This window comes from Salvelinus fontinalis, unplaced genomic scaffold (genome assembly GCF_029448725.1).
Source record: "Salvelinus fontinalis isolate EN_2023a unplaced genomic scaffold, ASM2944872v1 scaffold_0359, whole genome shotgun sequence".
Lineage (NCBI taxonomy): Eukaryota > Metazoa > Chordata > Actinopteri > Salmoniformes > Salmonidae > Salvelinus > Salvelinus fontinalis.
Genome location: NW_026600568.1, coordinates 74,936 through 90,190, shown reverse-complemented (window position 1 = coordinate 90,190; position 15,255 = coordinate 74,936). Strand labels below are relative to the sequence as shown.

General features: G+C 43.1%; 2 protein-coding genes across 6 annotated transcripts in view; both read right to left on the bottom strand.

Annotated features, from left to right (window-relative positions):
- Positions 1–3,083: 3,083 nt before the first annotated feature.
- LOC129845749 (zinc finger protein ZFP2-like) overlaps positions 3,084–15,255 on the bottom strand; it is a 77,438-nt gene continuing 65,266 nt past the window's right edge. For 2 of the 5 annotated variants that reach the window (XR_008758100.1, XR_008758098.1), the window contains exons 3-5: positions 4,327–5,085; positions 4,028–4,099; positions 3,084–3,728 (exon numbers count right to left, since the gene is read on the bottom strand). The gene's annotated coding sequence lies outside the window, so the exon portion shown is untranslated. The other 3 variants (XR_008758099.1, XR_008758101.1, XR_008758097.1) reach the window with 3 other exon arrangements.
- Positions 6,850–8,599, bottom strand: LOC129845753 (putative nuclease HARBI1). The gene is made up of 4 exons (XM_055913653.1): positions 8,167–8,599; positions 7,982–8,097; positions 7,774–7,885; positions 6,850–7,679 (listed from the first exon to the last, which is right to left on the bottom strand). The coding sequence occupies exons 1-4, from the start codon at positions 8,597–8,599 to the stop codon at positions 7,309–7,311; spliced, it is 1,032 nt and encodes a 343-aa protein (XP_055769628.1). The 3' UTR covers positions 6,850–7,308.

The following is a 15,255-nucleotide window of genomic DNA, read 5'->3' as shown; positions in this document are numbered from 1 at the left end:
ACTCCCCCTTAGTCTAGGGGCGTATCCTCGTCCCCTTTTGGCCAGAAACTGGCTTTGGGCCGGGGTTATTGGGTGCGGACACTGTCGCACCATATGCCCAGCTTGTTTACAATTATGACAGCTTCCATAAGATCCAGAGTACCTCTGGGGCTGTCCCCATGTGGGTGAATAGTTTGATTGTGGTAGTGGGTAGTAGGGTTGTAGTGGTGGTTCCGATGAAGGGTATGGCTGAAACGGGTAGGCATACGGCAGTTGGAATGGCTGCTCCTGGGGTGGGTGTATAGGTGGTCCCTGCTGGGTGAAGATGGGTAGTTGTTGTTGCTGTATCATTCGGGAAACAGTTTTTTCAATGATTTGTGAGATTTCTTGTTGGTCTTCAGCCACCATCTGTTTCTTGGGTTTCTCTCCTTTCTGGGCCTCTTTCAATTGTAGTTTCAAAAGTTGTACCTGTAGGGACTGGATTTGTGTTTCAGCCCCTCCCTTACCCTTATTGTATTGGGTAATGTGGTGATGCACATGGGAGTTGAACTGAGCCTGGGGAATTGCCATTAACCCCACAGTGCCCCTGAGATGGGTTGGGGCCGATGGGGCTGCTGTGGTGGTAGGTGGGGCGTCATTATTGTTGGGCCTGCCCTCTTTGGTGTCAGTTGGTGCTCCAGTGACCACTCCCATCGTATCAGGTTTCCGGTAAGGGAGAGCTTTTCTAATTTCCTCAATTGCCCATAATCCTATTTTCATCTCAGCCTCTGCCTTCTCCCTCTGCTTTGTCCCTTCTTTTTTAAATAAGTGAATTTGTGTTTGGGGACGATAGTCGTGGTCATTTTGTCGTTGAGCTATGTCTGGGTCTATTATTATCTTTGTATACTTTAGCCCGTCACTGATCGAAACCAGCGATGTATTTTTCTTCCTCTAACCTCCCCCAGTCTGGTGTCCGACTCGCGTGGACAAAGGATTTTATAGCCGTGTATTCGATGAATTATTTTCGTTTTCCAACAATATTTCAGCTATCTCTTTTTGAAACAATATACGAATGTATTCATGCGCTCCTGTTATAATTGGAATGACAGTTTTGGGTATTTATAATAAAAAAAATATTATTGCTTTTCGCTAAATTAATTAATTAAATACTTTGGCAAAATATTTCAGAAGTTTCCTTTGGGGACAATATACTAATGAATTCAGGCGCTCCTGATATAATTGGAATGGCAATTATAAGACCTTTAACTCGAGAGATATTATTTCTTTTAACTTTCCCGGTTAATTTAAACTTTTTCCGATTAATTAAATACTTTGCCAAAACATTTCAGAAATTTTCCTTTGGGGACAATATACTAGTAATTCACGCGCTTCTATAATAATTTTCAAATGAATTCTATCCCTTAAGGATTTACCAACAGTATAAGAGGGGAAAACCAGGTCAACTCATCAACCGTAAATGGCTGCTTCACCGTGGCACACAGATTCTGACTCGGCGGTCACCACTAACGGAGCCTGAACTTAGCTTATAGCTAATTAGTAGCAATAGATCTCGTGGAACGCTCAATCACACACATTAATTTGGAGAGTTTCAGGTTTAATACCCTTGCTCCTATTTCAAGCTTAGATTTATCACCGATGCTCCTAGTTGAAAAATGTTTCAACTAGTCCCAGATTACTAATGCGACTTGAATCCCAATACGCCAAGCTTAGATTTCTCACTGATGCTCCTAGAGGGGTGCCATTTCCACTAGTCCCAGATTACTAATACGACTTGAACAGATCACATTACATTTCAAATACATTTGAGTTTCAAGTTTAATACCATTACTCCTAGTTCAAGCTTAGATTTATCACCGATACTCCTAGTTGAAGAATAATTCAACTAGTTCCAGATTACTAATTCGACTTGAACAGCATCAAGCTTAGATTTATCCCCGATACTCCTAGTTGAAGAATAATTCAACTAGTTCCAGATTACTAATAGGACTTGATTTTATACTTCGCAAATATCTTTACACAATGCCTTAGATTCTAAACAATTCCACATAAATTTAGCAACAATTCACTCACCTCAGTACTTCTGATCATTGAATTTAGATATTGGCTATAATACAATATGCAGATTTTGATTAAACCGGCTCTGCTTACCTTAATATTTTCGAGCTCTTTGATCAGTTTCCTGGGTGAGTTGAATCGCCGACGTCTCCCTCGAGCGGGTCACCTCTCCTTCTTGAATCTTTCTCCCTCTCGTCTCCTGTCCGATGAATTTTCTATTGGGCCGAATTCAAATATGTTTTGACCATCCTCTGCTTACCAAGTTTGTTGATAATTCGTTTTACTTGAGACAGGAGACCAAGTGGAGACATAGGACGAGGTGGATAATTTTATAATAAGGCAGGTTTATTCAAGTGTAAAAATATTATGCAAAGCGTGCAGCACGGCTCTTTCTATCTGATCCGTATGGGGTCGTCAGGAAAAGAGGGAGTTTCCACAGTTGTACAGTTTTATATATAGACAACAAGCAAAGTAGGTTGATCTGCGAGTCTGGCCTTCCGATTGGTCGGTCTGGGTCTTGGGTAGTCCTGTACAGGCCTGGTGTCCACGTTCCATTGGTTCCTGAGGTAGTTCTTTGTCTGGAGCTCCAACCCTGAGTTGTGTGTGTCTGAGTGATTGTCATGGGGGAGGGGAGTTGTGGGTGTCGTGCATTTGTCCAATGAGTCCAGCATATGTCCAATATAAAAGGGAGTGTGTATATTGTGTCAACCATAGCTAATGTTGAGAAGTTGTTAAAACAAGTTACCAATATCTAATACAATTCCTTACACTATGAACCTCAGCTATCATAGCCAGTTGTATCAACTTCAAAACAGCCTGAATGACATTAATGAAGCCTATGGATTGAGTAGAATATAATATCATGTTGTGCCAAGGATGCAAGTCGTATATACATGTAGTTATTACCATGCATGAGATCCCCACATTGTAACCTGTACATGTAATATATTCACTGATCATGTACTCTACCTTTGCAAATAAATGTGCAGTTTAGGAATGAATGTCTTTGAGATGATTTTTCAGTCATATCCAATACCAGGAGAATCAAATTCCAGTTTTTGAATGACGCTGTGTCTGCATGTATGTATTACAATTATACACTTCAACAGTGTTTACCAATCTTGGTCCTGAGACATCAATGGTTACACATTGTAACTAATAGACTAGAAACAGGATTTAACTAGTTAATTCATATATACAGAAATATCATGTTAAACACAGAACACTACACTTCCTATGCATCATGTAAATACTCCAACACCGGTTCATCTCAACATCTAATGCCCTTCATCTGCATTGATCTGATAAACACAGGATAGGTGGAGTATTTCATCACATTACACTTCATTTCAACCAGTAGAGAATGTGAAACGCTTTATTGAAAAGCTCATTATCCAAGTGTTATAAATACAAGTTCAATCTGTACTTCAAAGCACATCTGTTGTGAATTATAAAAACAGAGGAAGAAAGAGGAGGTGAGAGAGAGAGGTGTAAAAGACAGAAAGGGAAAGAGGTAAGCACATAGGAGCAGGGAAGGCAGCACATGATTAACGAAACACAGTGCTACATAAATATTCTCTCAGTTCATCACAATTACATAACAGTGTCTCTAGTCGGCCCACAGGTTATCTTAAAAGCAGGTGAGGTGGCGATGATGGGACTGGGGGTTGGCATCCTCTCACATCAAAACATATCTGCAGACGAGAGACAGATGGAGAGAGAGAGCATGTTTAAGCCTTGTGTTTTTATTTTTTATTCTAACATTGTTAGTCATCAATCAGGAGGGGAAATGCAAAACTGACCTGGGATCATTAACTCTGGGACTACTGCATCTATCTGTATTTCAATGTAAAGCATCTCTTTAATAATACTTCCTGTATAATATAAACTGACCTGGGATCATTAACTCTGGGACTACTGCATCTATCTGTATTTCAATGTAAAGCATCTCTTTAATAATTCTTCCTGTTGACCTGACCAAGTGACCTCTCACCTCTTACCATGCTGTGCCCTCTATGTAGCCAGTTCAGATGCAGGAGGGGTTCACCGACACAGCTGATATAACCTAGAGGATTTAGGGAGAAGGGGAGAGAGGGATGAAGTGAAGGAGAGAGACTGTTATTGAGAAAATAAGGTAGTTAAAGCGACAGTGTTCAACAGGAATCTGTGTGTGGCCTCACCTGGTGTCCACACCACACTAAGTGGCTGCAGAGTACTTTATGCTGAAAAACATGAACGGACACACAAGGACAAACAATATAGCGTAGTTATAGAAAAAATGAATTGTCTTACTATTCTCCATGGTTGGCCCTCTTGCCTATTCTTTGAAGGTGGAAGGAGCCACAGTTATACACCTGAGCCTGCTTACTGCACAACACAATCCATCAATCAGATTGTTACATGAGTGTGTAGGTGTGGGTTATAGGGTGTCTAATTGTTCTACATTTTTTCAATATGGGTGATTTAAAACAGCCTGTTTTGTTTTGGCACAGACATCACACCCTTACCTAAACAGCACCCTCACCTGAGAAGTAGAAATCAAAGGGAGAGAAACTATGAATTGAATAACTGCAGTTGACATAGCTAAGTAAATGGAAGAATACACTTATTGCAATGTGGATGGCTCTTAAAAGAGCCTTTGGTCGTGCATAGTGTAGTCTATGGTGTTGCTAGGGAACAGCAACCTCTTTGAAGAGCCTTTGGTTGTGCATAGTGTAGTCTATGGTGTTGCCAGGGAACAGCACCCTCTTTGAAGAAGTAGGAGGTGAAGATCTCCTGCACACGGATTGCCTCTCTTGCTGCGTTGTTGGACCCCATCCTTGAAACATCCTGCAGAGCAGCAGACTCCTCCTCTGGGACACGGCGGCGAGCTGCAGATCCCCTCCTGGTCCTCGTGTCCATCCTCATGAAGTTACGCAGGACACAGGTAGCCTTCACACACCTGAATTCCTCCAGGAGGCAGTCCCAGATGACCCTGGTCACCCAACCTTGCAGTGCCCTACACGGTAACTGTAGGCAATCGTTTTGAAGGAATCTCCAGTTACAAGGTATCTGTAGGAATATGGAAGACAATGTAATTATTAGACTGTTACATCACCAGGTCATTGTGGATTACTAAAGTATAATATCCCTGATAACAAATCATGATAACATTGGATTGATAGATGCATGGACACACATATGTACATGTGTAGCATGTGACAATAACAGGATCATATCAAGGATGGCATCACAAATGAATACATAAATACCACTTGAAGCTTGATGACGAGTTTATCATTTGAATCAGGTGTGCAGTGCTGAGGCAAAAACAACAATGTGCCTCTGAGTCCCCAGGACTGAGAACCACTGCTCTTCATTGGGACCTCTTCATATGTAGACTGGCTTTCATAGCGCTCTTTATCTGTGTACAGAAAACCTCACAAGAAACACACTTCATTATAGTCAAATTACACCACACTGAATATTATGTTACTATTATCTCCGTCCTCACTTCTAGGGACAGGAACTACACAAAAGTACCTTCCCTATCCAGAATAGCCTCCTCTCTCACTGACAGTTGGGGCTGCTATCCTTTCACCCTCCATGGCTGTTAGCTAGCTACCTACAAATGCATTTGGAGTTTGTTTTTTACAGTGATAAATACATCAAGATAGCTAGTTAATATGAAGTTAGGTAGCTGGTGATATTTCATTCACTTAGCTATCTATCTATATAGTATTTGAAGTTGGTTAGATAACTAGCCAGCCAACTAGCTAGCTCATTTAGCAGCTCATTTGAGTTAGCTTTCTTTCTGTAGCTAGTTAGCGCATAGTACATTGTTGTTTTTTTACATTTTCAATATCTATTTACTTACTTACTTGAATAGGTTCTCCCAGCCATGTGGACAACTGGAAACAGGGCAGCAAAGTTTGTCACCAGAGCGTTTTAGAGGATATTACTATTGAACTATGTACCCATTTAATAACCAGACCTTCATACAAACTTGCTCTGCTGAATTCTTGACGGAGTCACAAAGGGCGGCCTAAGCGGCACACAGCAGTTTACCGCTATTTATCTAGTGTACATTCACCCTCAGTCACCTTGTCTTAGAGAGATTTACATGGTTATCAAAACGTCACACCAGGGTGAGCCTAAACAAAACACAGCCCTGTGGGAAAAATGAATGGTGGAAAAACGATGTGAACCATTTCCCTGTTTGACCTGGGGCCTGTTGCACAAAACTAGGATAAGGGATTAAGCCAGGATATCTTGGTGATCCTGGCTCAATTGATCCGTAATCCGGTTGCACTAAAGATGGATAGGGGGCAGGAGGATATGTTATGGTATAAATTACCATGGAGATTTATTCTGTGGAGCTAGCCTGCTCCAGACCAGGCTAAATTCCAGGATCTATTTAATCTCATCCCTAATGTCAGTCAGCAGTCACCACAAATGGAAACCAATAGTTATTTCACTGCTCACTATACATTGTTATCACATATAACTAGACCCACTGTCATTATTTAAACGTTTGTGATCATTAATTTCAATGATTTTGGATAAAAAATAATTTTTAGATGATGTTGCTATCATTAGAATATTAGGGCCACAGAGGGGAAAAAAACACAAGTAATAATATTGTAACCAGTTGTTTTAAAGGAGGACAGTTGTTAAAATGACAGATGTGGGGCATTTCGTGAAATTGTACTTCAGTATGGTTTCATAAACAAAGACATGCTGATGTGCCAGAATATTAAGTATCACATTGTCATAAGTATCAAAACAATATGTAGTATTTCTGCAGAAAGAACCAGCCTCATAAATTTATGACTTTATCCTTTTTCTTCAGTGTGGCCCTAGTACTCTGTCATATAAACAAATACACATTCCATATGAATATAAAAACACAATGTGTAACATTATGTTCCTTTATTGAATAAGGACAAAACAAAGCAGGTAAACCATCAGCTCCTTTCGAAACTGAAGTCACAGTGACTCTACAAGATGGAAAGCACAGAATCCAAGCATATTATACAAAATGATACATACACATTCAAAGGTCTGTATATAACACACCCTGCATGTCTGCACACTAAAATAAATGCAGGACAAATCCATACACATCAACTGAACAGACAAATGAATGGATGCAGTAGCCTCCCTGCAGCCTTGTATTACACACAGTATACCGCACAATCATAAGAGGCCAAATTCGTAAAAAAACGAACCCAAAAAAAACCAAATTCCTCTGCCACCGCAGGACATATTTAACCAAAATTGAAAGCACACATACTAACTAAAATAATTCAACACATATTGGTCCCTCAGCAGCCGACCACTGTCGTCATCAGGGAAGATTGCCGGATTGTCCCAGTCCATGGCTGGTGGCACTCTGGGGGCCCTCTCCTTCCTCAGGCAGGCCACATTGTGGAGGACAGCACAAGCCACAGTAATATCACATGCCCTAACAGGGCTGACCCTTAATTTGTGAAGGCAGTGAAAGCGTGCCTTCAGGAGGCCAAAGGTCATTTCAACTCTGGCCCTGGTCCTGGCATGGGCATGGTTGTAGTTCTGCTGTGCTTCCTGGGGGTCTGTGAAAGGTGTCAGGAGAAAAGGCTGGCAGCCATACCCCCTGTCTCCCAGCAACACACCAGAGAATTCACCTGTCAACACAAAATCTCATCATTACTACCTCATAAACACAGTGATATTCTTGACACAGCCATGATGGTAATAAATAGGGGTTGTGTGGCTTACCTTGTGATAGGCACTGATAGATTTCAGAGGCCCGAAAGATTCTGGAGTCATGGACTGAGCCAGGCCATTTTGCCACAACATTGCTGATCACACAGTCAGCATTGCAGACCATCTGAAATCATAAGATGAGGAATATTACACCAATCAATGCACATCACTGGCAATGCAGAGTGTTCGTCCATGGACAATATCAAAAAGTTATGTTCACCTGAACATTAATGCTGTGAAAGGATTTCCTATTCACAAAATCGGCCTCATGGGCACCTGAGGGGGCTTTTATCCTTATGTGTGTGCAGTCCACTGCACCAATGACATTGGGGAAACCTGTCACACAAAGTAATGAGTATCCTACTATGTGTTAACAGTTGTCCTGTAATTTGTAGATCCTCTTACCTGCAATCCTATAGAACTCCTCTTTGATGTCACAGAGTCTTCTGTGGCCAGGGAAGGAGATGAAGACATCTGCTAATGCTTTGATAGCCAGACACACACTCCTTATTGTGTGGCAAATTGTGGCCTTGTTCAGCTGTTCTGCATCCCCCACTGAGTACAGGAAGGCTCCACTAGCAAAAAAGCGCAAGGCCACACAAACCATTTGCTCCACACTCAGTGCATGGCTCCGTGCAGTGCGGTGCTTAATCCTGGGACCCAGTAGTCTGCATAGATACCTGATGCCATCTGCAGAAAACCTGTATCTTTCATATAGATGGTCATCAGGGAAGGCCAGTGGGTCCAACCGGTCCCTGAAGACCCTTTCTCGCCTGAAGGCTCTCCTCAGCACAAGTGCTTCTTCATCCACCACATCTCGCACGAATGGGCATGCCATTGTCAGAGCAGAAAGGAACACACAATTTTGGGCCTTCATATAGGCTAGTGGCCACACCTGGTGCTGGGGGGGTGGGCAAAAGAGGGCGATGCCTTATAACGATGACTTGGTTGTACTGATTGCTGGGAAAATAAAAAAAACCTTAGAAAGATGCCACCGTCCTGTGTGCTCACAATAAGAGCTCATATGTCATGGCTCACTTGACTTTACGAGAATATACCTAATTTTTATTTTGAGCTGTGTCATCTTCTTGGAGCTGGGGGAGGAAAGAAAAATAATGATTAATACATTTGTGTTACAGTTAGCATACAGTGTACATTGAAGGCATATCTCACCTCCCTCTCAAGTTTTTTTATTTCAAGGTCCAGTTTCCTAATTGTCCTCTTTTTTATTTCGGACTCCAGTGCAAGATTTTCCATCTTTTTCTTCTTGTACTGAATGTCTATGTCTGCCAGTTCTATTTGGCGCCGGAGGTGGTTGCCATACAACTTTCTGATAGCTTGTGAGCTCTGTGAACACAATACAATTAGCGCAGCTGGAATTTGGCAGGATGTGGTGTCCTTTTATTAATACGCACTATGTTGCCAGGCTGGTTTTCCCACTGTATAGAATCTGGGTCCTGTAAAAGAAATTAGATTTTTTGATTTTGATGAGGACTCCTCACCATTGTAGAGTAAATAGTACTTTCACAGTCTTAACATGATACCTCATGCCTTCTGGAATCCAGAGAGATGGTCTCCTCCTCATCATCGTCTCCATCATGTACTGTTGCTGCTGCACTGGGGCCTTCACCCTATCACATTTAATCGGATTCATATTGAAGCTTGTAGACAAGACATGCCAGGCCTACAGTATGCCTTTGATGGAGTACTCACTGGATCAGCATCGTCTGGTGCTTGTGCTGGTGGCTCTAACAGGAACACAGTGCTGCCAGACACTGCAAGGCAATAGGTAAACCAAAGTCAGACAGTCCAAATTGATTCAATATGAATGTGGTTGTATCCCATGTAGAGATGGAAGGACATACCTTGAATGAAGCGGGTGGCATCTTGGGAGGAACCTATGCTCGTCTCTTTCCCCCCAGGGATCCCCTCTAAGACGGGCCTGCCTTTATTTAGCTCCAAGGCCATGTCCTCTGCTGGGGTAAGGTCAGCCTTTGGTGACCCACCACCCGTGCCTTGTCTGTGGGTATTCTTTTTCACTGCTAAAACAGTACAGGCAATGTGTGAGCAGGCACCTTCTGGGTACAATATATGCTTGTGCTTTGTTAAATATTAGTCAGGGACCATACCATTCTGCAGAATGTTCTTGTATTTGATTTTGACCTGCTGCCATGTCCGTTTTGGCCCGTTCATGTTTAATCTACACACACACACACACACACACACACACACACACACACACACACACACACACACACACACACACACACACACACACACATTTAATGGAGTCACACTGCAAAAAATTACTTGGTATTTTTGTCTTGTTTTCAGTAAAAATATCAAAAAATTTATCATAGCTTTATACAGTGTGATGGAGTTACTTTACACAATTTCACTCATATCTGCAGTGCATTTCAATTAAAAATTTAACCGTTTCATAATTACAGTACAACTGCATTTTTGGAGATGTGAATTAAATATTTTAATTGTAATTGTGATGTTTCAGCGGAGCGGTGACTGTGTAATTGTGCACTACTTACGCATTCAGGCGGTCTGCAATACTTTGCCACGCTTTTTCTCTTTGCTTTATCACTGTGGCGGTGTTGCCTTTCTTCTTAATTATATCTTTTACCTCCTCGTATGCCTCCATGAGGATTTGTGCTTCCGACGGGGAAAAGTACGCGGCTCTAGTTGCCATGGTAAATCAGTTAATCTGTGATCTGTGGCGGGGTCTATTTGAGTGAGCCGTGAGCGCGCACCTATCCAGGATTGGTTTCACCTGGCTTAATGAATCCGTGTCTGCTCATCCTGGCTTGGTTTTTGTGCAACCAATTAAGCCTGGACGCACATGTTTTGGCTTCATTGAGCTCAGCTGAGTCATTTATCCCGGATGTCTTAATTCTACTTTTGTGCAACAGGCCCCTGTAGTTGTTATGGATATTATGACTCTACAGCGCCCCACAGTGGACGGGTTACAATATGTTACATTGATAAAGCAGACTTTATTTAACCTCCATGACATCTTGTTTTTACATGACGTTGTAGATTGCAGCGGTATATAGTATGTATTTAGGATGTTTTCAGCGTGTTTTTAACCGTTTCAGACAATGGATTAGTCGCAATTTGAAATAACAGTACACTAACATTACACTAAGTAAACTCAATTTTGACAGTCCAAAAGAAAACACACATTCTCAGTCAAAAACACAAGTCTTTTTTAGGTACCTTAACCCGGGTAAATCTCTTTCCACTGGGAGCAGTGGTGCATCTTTTTTTCCTGTGTGTGTCCTCTCATGCTGGTTCAGGTTTCCTAACTGGACAAAATTATTTCCACAATGGGAACATTCGAAAGGCTTTTCTCCTGTGTGTGTCCTCTCATGCCTTTCCACGCTCCCTAACCACCTATAACTCTTTCCACACAAGGAGCAGCGGTAAGGCTTCTCTTCTGTGTGTATTCTCTTATGTGTTTTCAGGCTCACTAACTGAGTAAAACTCTTTCCACACAAGGAGCAGTGATGTCGTACTGCTGGTTTGGACGTCTCTGGGTCTGGTTCCCCTGAAGGACTCTTCCTGCTGTCAGAAGGAGAGTCTGGTCTCTCTCCTGTCAAAGACAAACATATTATTTAATTAAACAGACTTGAATGAAACCTCCACATGATCAAACTTCCTATGACGTTTAATCTAGACTAGATCCCTCAATAACCTGAAGTCAGTTTTCACAAGTATTATAAAACCGACTTCAAAATTCAGGTCTCTGTGTGCTTCTTAGGATGTCCAGGCAGGTGATTCACTTCTAACTTAAGTCTTGCAGGTATTTACATGGTTTGACACATCTGCCAGGGGATTCACTTCTAACTTAAGTCTTGCAGGTGTTTACATGGTTTGACACATCTGCCAGGTGATCGAAAAATCAGTACCAGCGTATTATTATTACTTTGTTGTACTTTTACCCCTTTTTCGTGAAATCCAATTGTAACTCCCCTCCGGACTCGGGGGAGAGGCGAAGATCGAGAGCCATGCATCCCCGAAACACGACCCTGCCAAGCCACACTGCACTTCTTGACACACTGCTCGCTTAAAACTTCTTATGGCTGAGATCCCGGTAACGGGATCGATATGACAACAGCCAGTGAAAGTGCATGGCGCCAAATTCAAACAACAGAAATCTCATAATTAAAATTCCTCATACATACATGTATCTCATACCATTTTAAAGGTAATCTTGTTGTTAATCCCACCAAAGTGTCCGATTTCAAATAGGCTTTACAGCGAAAGCACCAAAAACGATTATGTTAGGTCACCGCCGAATCACAGACAAACACAGTCATTTTTACGGCCAAAGACAAGAGTCACAAAAAGCACAAATAGAGATAAAATTAATCACTAACCTTTGATGATCTTCATCAGATTTTTTTTTTTCACCTTTATTTAACCAGGTAGGCTAGTTGAGAACAAGTTCTCATTTGCAACTGCGACCTGGCCAAGATAAAGCATAGCAGTGTGAACAGACAACACAGAGTTACACATGGAGTAAACAATAAACAAGTCAATAACATGGTAGAAAAAAAAGAGAATCTATATACAATGTGTGCAAAAGGCATGAGGTAGGCAATAAATCGAATAATTACAATTTAGCAGATTAACACTGGAGTGATAAATCATCAGATGATCATGTGCAAGAAGAGATACTGGTGTGCAAAAGAGCAGAAAAGTAAATAAATAAAAGCAGTATGGGGGTGAGGTAGGTAAATTGGGTGGGTAGTTTACAGATGGACTATGTACAGCTGCAGCGATCGGTTAGCTGCTCGGATAGCAGATTTTTAAAGTTGTTGAGGGAGATAAAAGTCTCCAACTTCAGAGATTTTTGCAATTCGTTCCAGTCGCAGGCAGCAGAGAACTGGAAGGAAAGGCGTCCAAATGAGGTTTTAGCTTTAGGGATGATCAGTGAGATACACCTGCTGGAGCGCGTGTTGCGGGTGGGTGTAGCCATCGTGACCAGTGAACTGAGATAAGGCGGCACTTTACCTAGCATAGCCTTGTAGATGACCTGGAGCCAGTGGGTCTGACAACGAACATGTAGCGAGGGCCAGCCGACTAGGGCATACAGGTCGCAGTGGTGGGTCGTATAAGGTGCTTTAGTAACAAAACGAATGGCACTGTGATAAACTGCATCCAGTTTGCTGAGCAGAGTATTGGAAGCTATTTTGTAGATGACATCGCCGAAGTCGAGGATCGGTAGGATAGTCAGTTTTACTAGGGTAAGTTTGGCGGCGTGAGTGAAGGAGGCTTTGTTGCGGAATAGAAAGCCGATTCTTGCTTTGATTTTGGATTGGAGATGTTTGATATGAGTCTGGAAGGAGAGTTTGCAGTCTAGCCAGACACCTAGGTACTTATAGATGTCCACATATTCTAGGTCGGAACCGTCCAGGGTGGTGATGCTAGTCGGGCGTGCGGGTGTAGGCAGCGAACGGTTGAAAAGCATGCATTTGGTTTTACTAGCGTTTAAGAGCAGTTGGAGGCCACGGAAGGAGTGTTGTATGGCATTGAAGCTCGTTTGGAGGTTAGATAGCACAGTGTCCAAGGAAGGGCCGGAAGTATATAGAATGGTGTCGTCTGCGTAGAGGTGGATCAGGGAATCGCCCGCAGCAAGAGCAACATCATTGATGTATACAGAGAAAAGAGTCGGCCCGAGAATTGAACCCTGTGGTACCCCCATAGAGACTGCCAGAGGACCGGACAACATGCCCTCCGATTTGACACACTGAACTCTGTCTGCAAAGTAGTTGGTGAACCAGGCAAGGCAGTCATTAGAAAAACCGAGGCTACTGAGTCTGCCGATAAGAATATGGTGATTGACAGAGTCGAAAGCCTTGGCCAGGTCGATGAAGACGGCTGCACAGTAATGTCTTTTATCGATGGCGGTTATGATATCGTTTAGTACCTTGAGCGTGGCTGAGGTGCACCCATGACCGGCTCGGAAACCGGATTGCACAGCGGAGAAGGTACGGTGGGATTCGAGATGGTCAGTGATCTGTTTGTTGACTTGGCTTTCGAAGACCTTAGATAGGCAGGGCAGGATGGATATAGGTCTGTAACAGTTTGGGTCCAGGGTGTCTCCCCCTTTGAAGAGGGGGATGACCGCGGCAGCTTTCCAATCCTTGGGGATCTCAGATGATACGAAGGAGAGGTTGAACAGGCTGGTGATAGGGGGTGCGACAATGGCGGCGGACAGTTTCAGAAATAGGGGGTCCAGATTGTCAAGCCCAGCTGATTTGTATGGGTCCAGGTTTTCCAGCTCTTTCAGAACATCTGCTATCTGGATTTGGGTAAAGGAGAAGCTTGGGAGGCTTGGGCGAGTAGCAGCGGGGGGGGGGCGGGGCTGTTGGCCAAGGTTGGAGTCGCCAGGAGGAAGGCATGGCCAGCCATTGAGAAATGCTTGTTGAAGTCTTCGATTATCACGGATTTATCGGTGGTGACCGTGTTACCTAGCCTCAGTGCAGTGGGCAGCTGGGAGGAGGTGCTCTTGTTCTCCATGGACTTTACAGTATCCCAGAACTTTTTGGAGTTAGAGCTACAGGATGCAAATTTCTGCTTGAAAAAGCTGGCCTTTGCTTTCCTGACTGACTGCGTGTATTGGTTGCTGACTTCCCTGAACAGTTGCATATCACGGGGGCTCTTCGATGCTATTGCAGTTCGCCACAGGATGTTTTTGTGCTGGTCGAGGGCAGTCAGGTCTGGAGTGAACCAAGGGCTATATCTGTTCTTGGTTCTGCATTTTTTGAGCGGAGCATGCTTGTCTAATATGGTGAGGAAGTAACTTTTAAAGAATGACCAGGCATCCTCAACTGACGGGATGAGGTCAATATCCTTCCAGGATACCCGGGCCAGGTCGATTAGAAAGGCCTGCTCGCAGAAGTGTTTCAGGGAGCGTTTGACAGTGATGAGGGGTGGTCGTTTGACCGTGGACCCGTGGCGGATACAGGCAATGAGGCATTGATCGCTGAGATCTTGATTGAAGACAGCAGAGGTGTATTTGGAGGGCAAGTTGGTCAGGATGATGTCTATTAGGGTGCCCATGTTTACGGATTTAGGGTTGTACCTGGTGGGTTCCTTGATGATTTGTGTGATATTGAGGGCATCAAGCTTAGATTGTAGGACTGCCGGGGTGTTAAGCATATCCCAGTTTAGGTCACCTAACAGAACAAACTCTGAAGCTAGATGGGGAGCGATCAATTCACAGATGTTGTCCAGGGCACAGCTGGGAGCTGAGGGGGGTCGGTAGCAGGCGGCAACAGTGAGAGACTTATTTCTGGAGAGATTAATTTTTAAAATTAGAAGTTCGAACTGTTTGGGCATAGACTTGGAAAGTATGACAGAACTTTGCAGGCTATCTCTGCAGTAGATTGCAACTCCTCCCCCTTTGGCAGTTCTATCTTGATGGAAAGTGTTATAGTTGGGTATGGAAATCTCAGAGTTCATATCAAGGATGAC

Bases quoted from the DNA above. Each gene is read 5' to 3' on its own strand.
- LOC129845753 (XM_055913653.1), bottom strand. From the start codon at position 8,599: ATGGCATGCCCATTCGTGCGAGATGTGGTGGATGAAGAAGCACTTGTG. The intron at 7,886-7,981 runs GTGAACATAACT...TTATGATTTCAG, and splicing joins TTCACAGCATTAATGTTCAG to ATGGTCTGCAATGCTGACTG. The intron at 7,680-7,773 runs GTAAGCCACACA...TTGTGTTGACAG, and splicing joins CTATCAGTGCCTATCACAAG to GTGAATTCTCTGGTGTGTTG.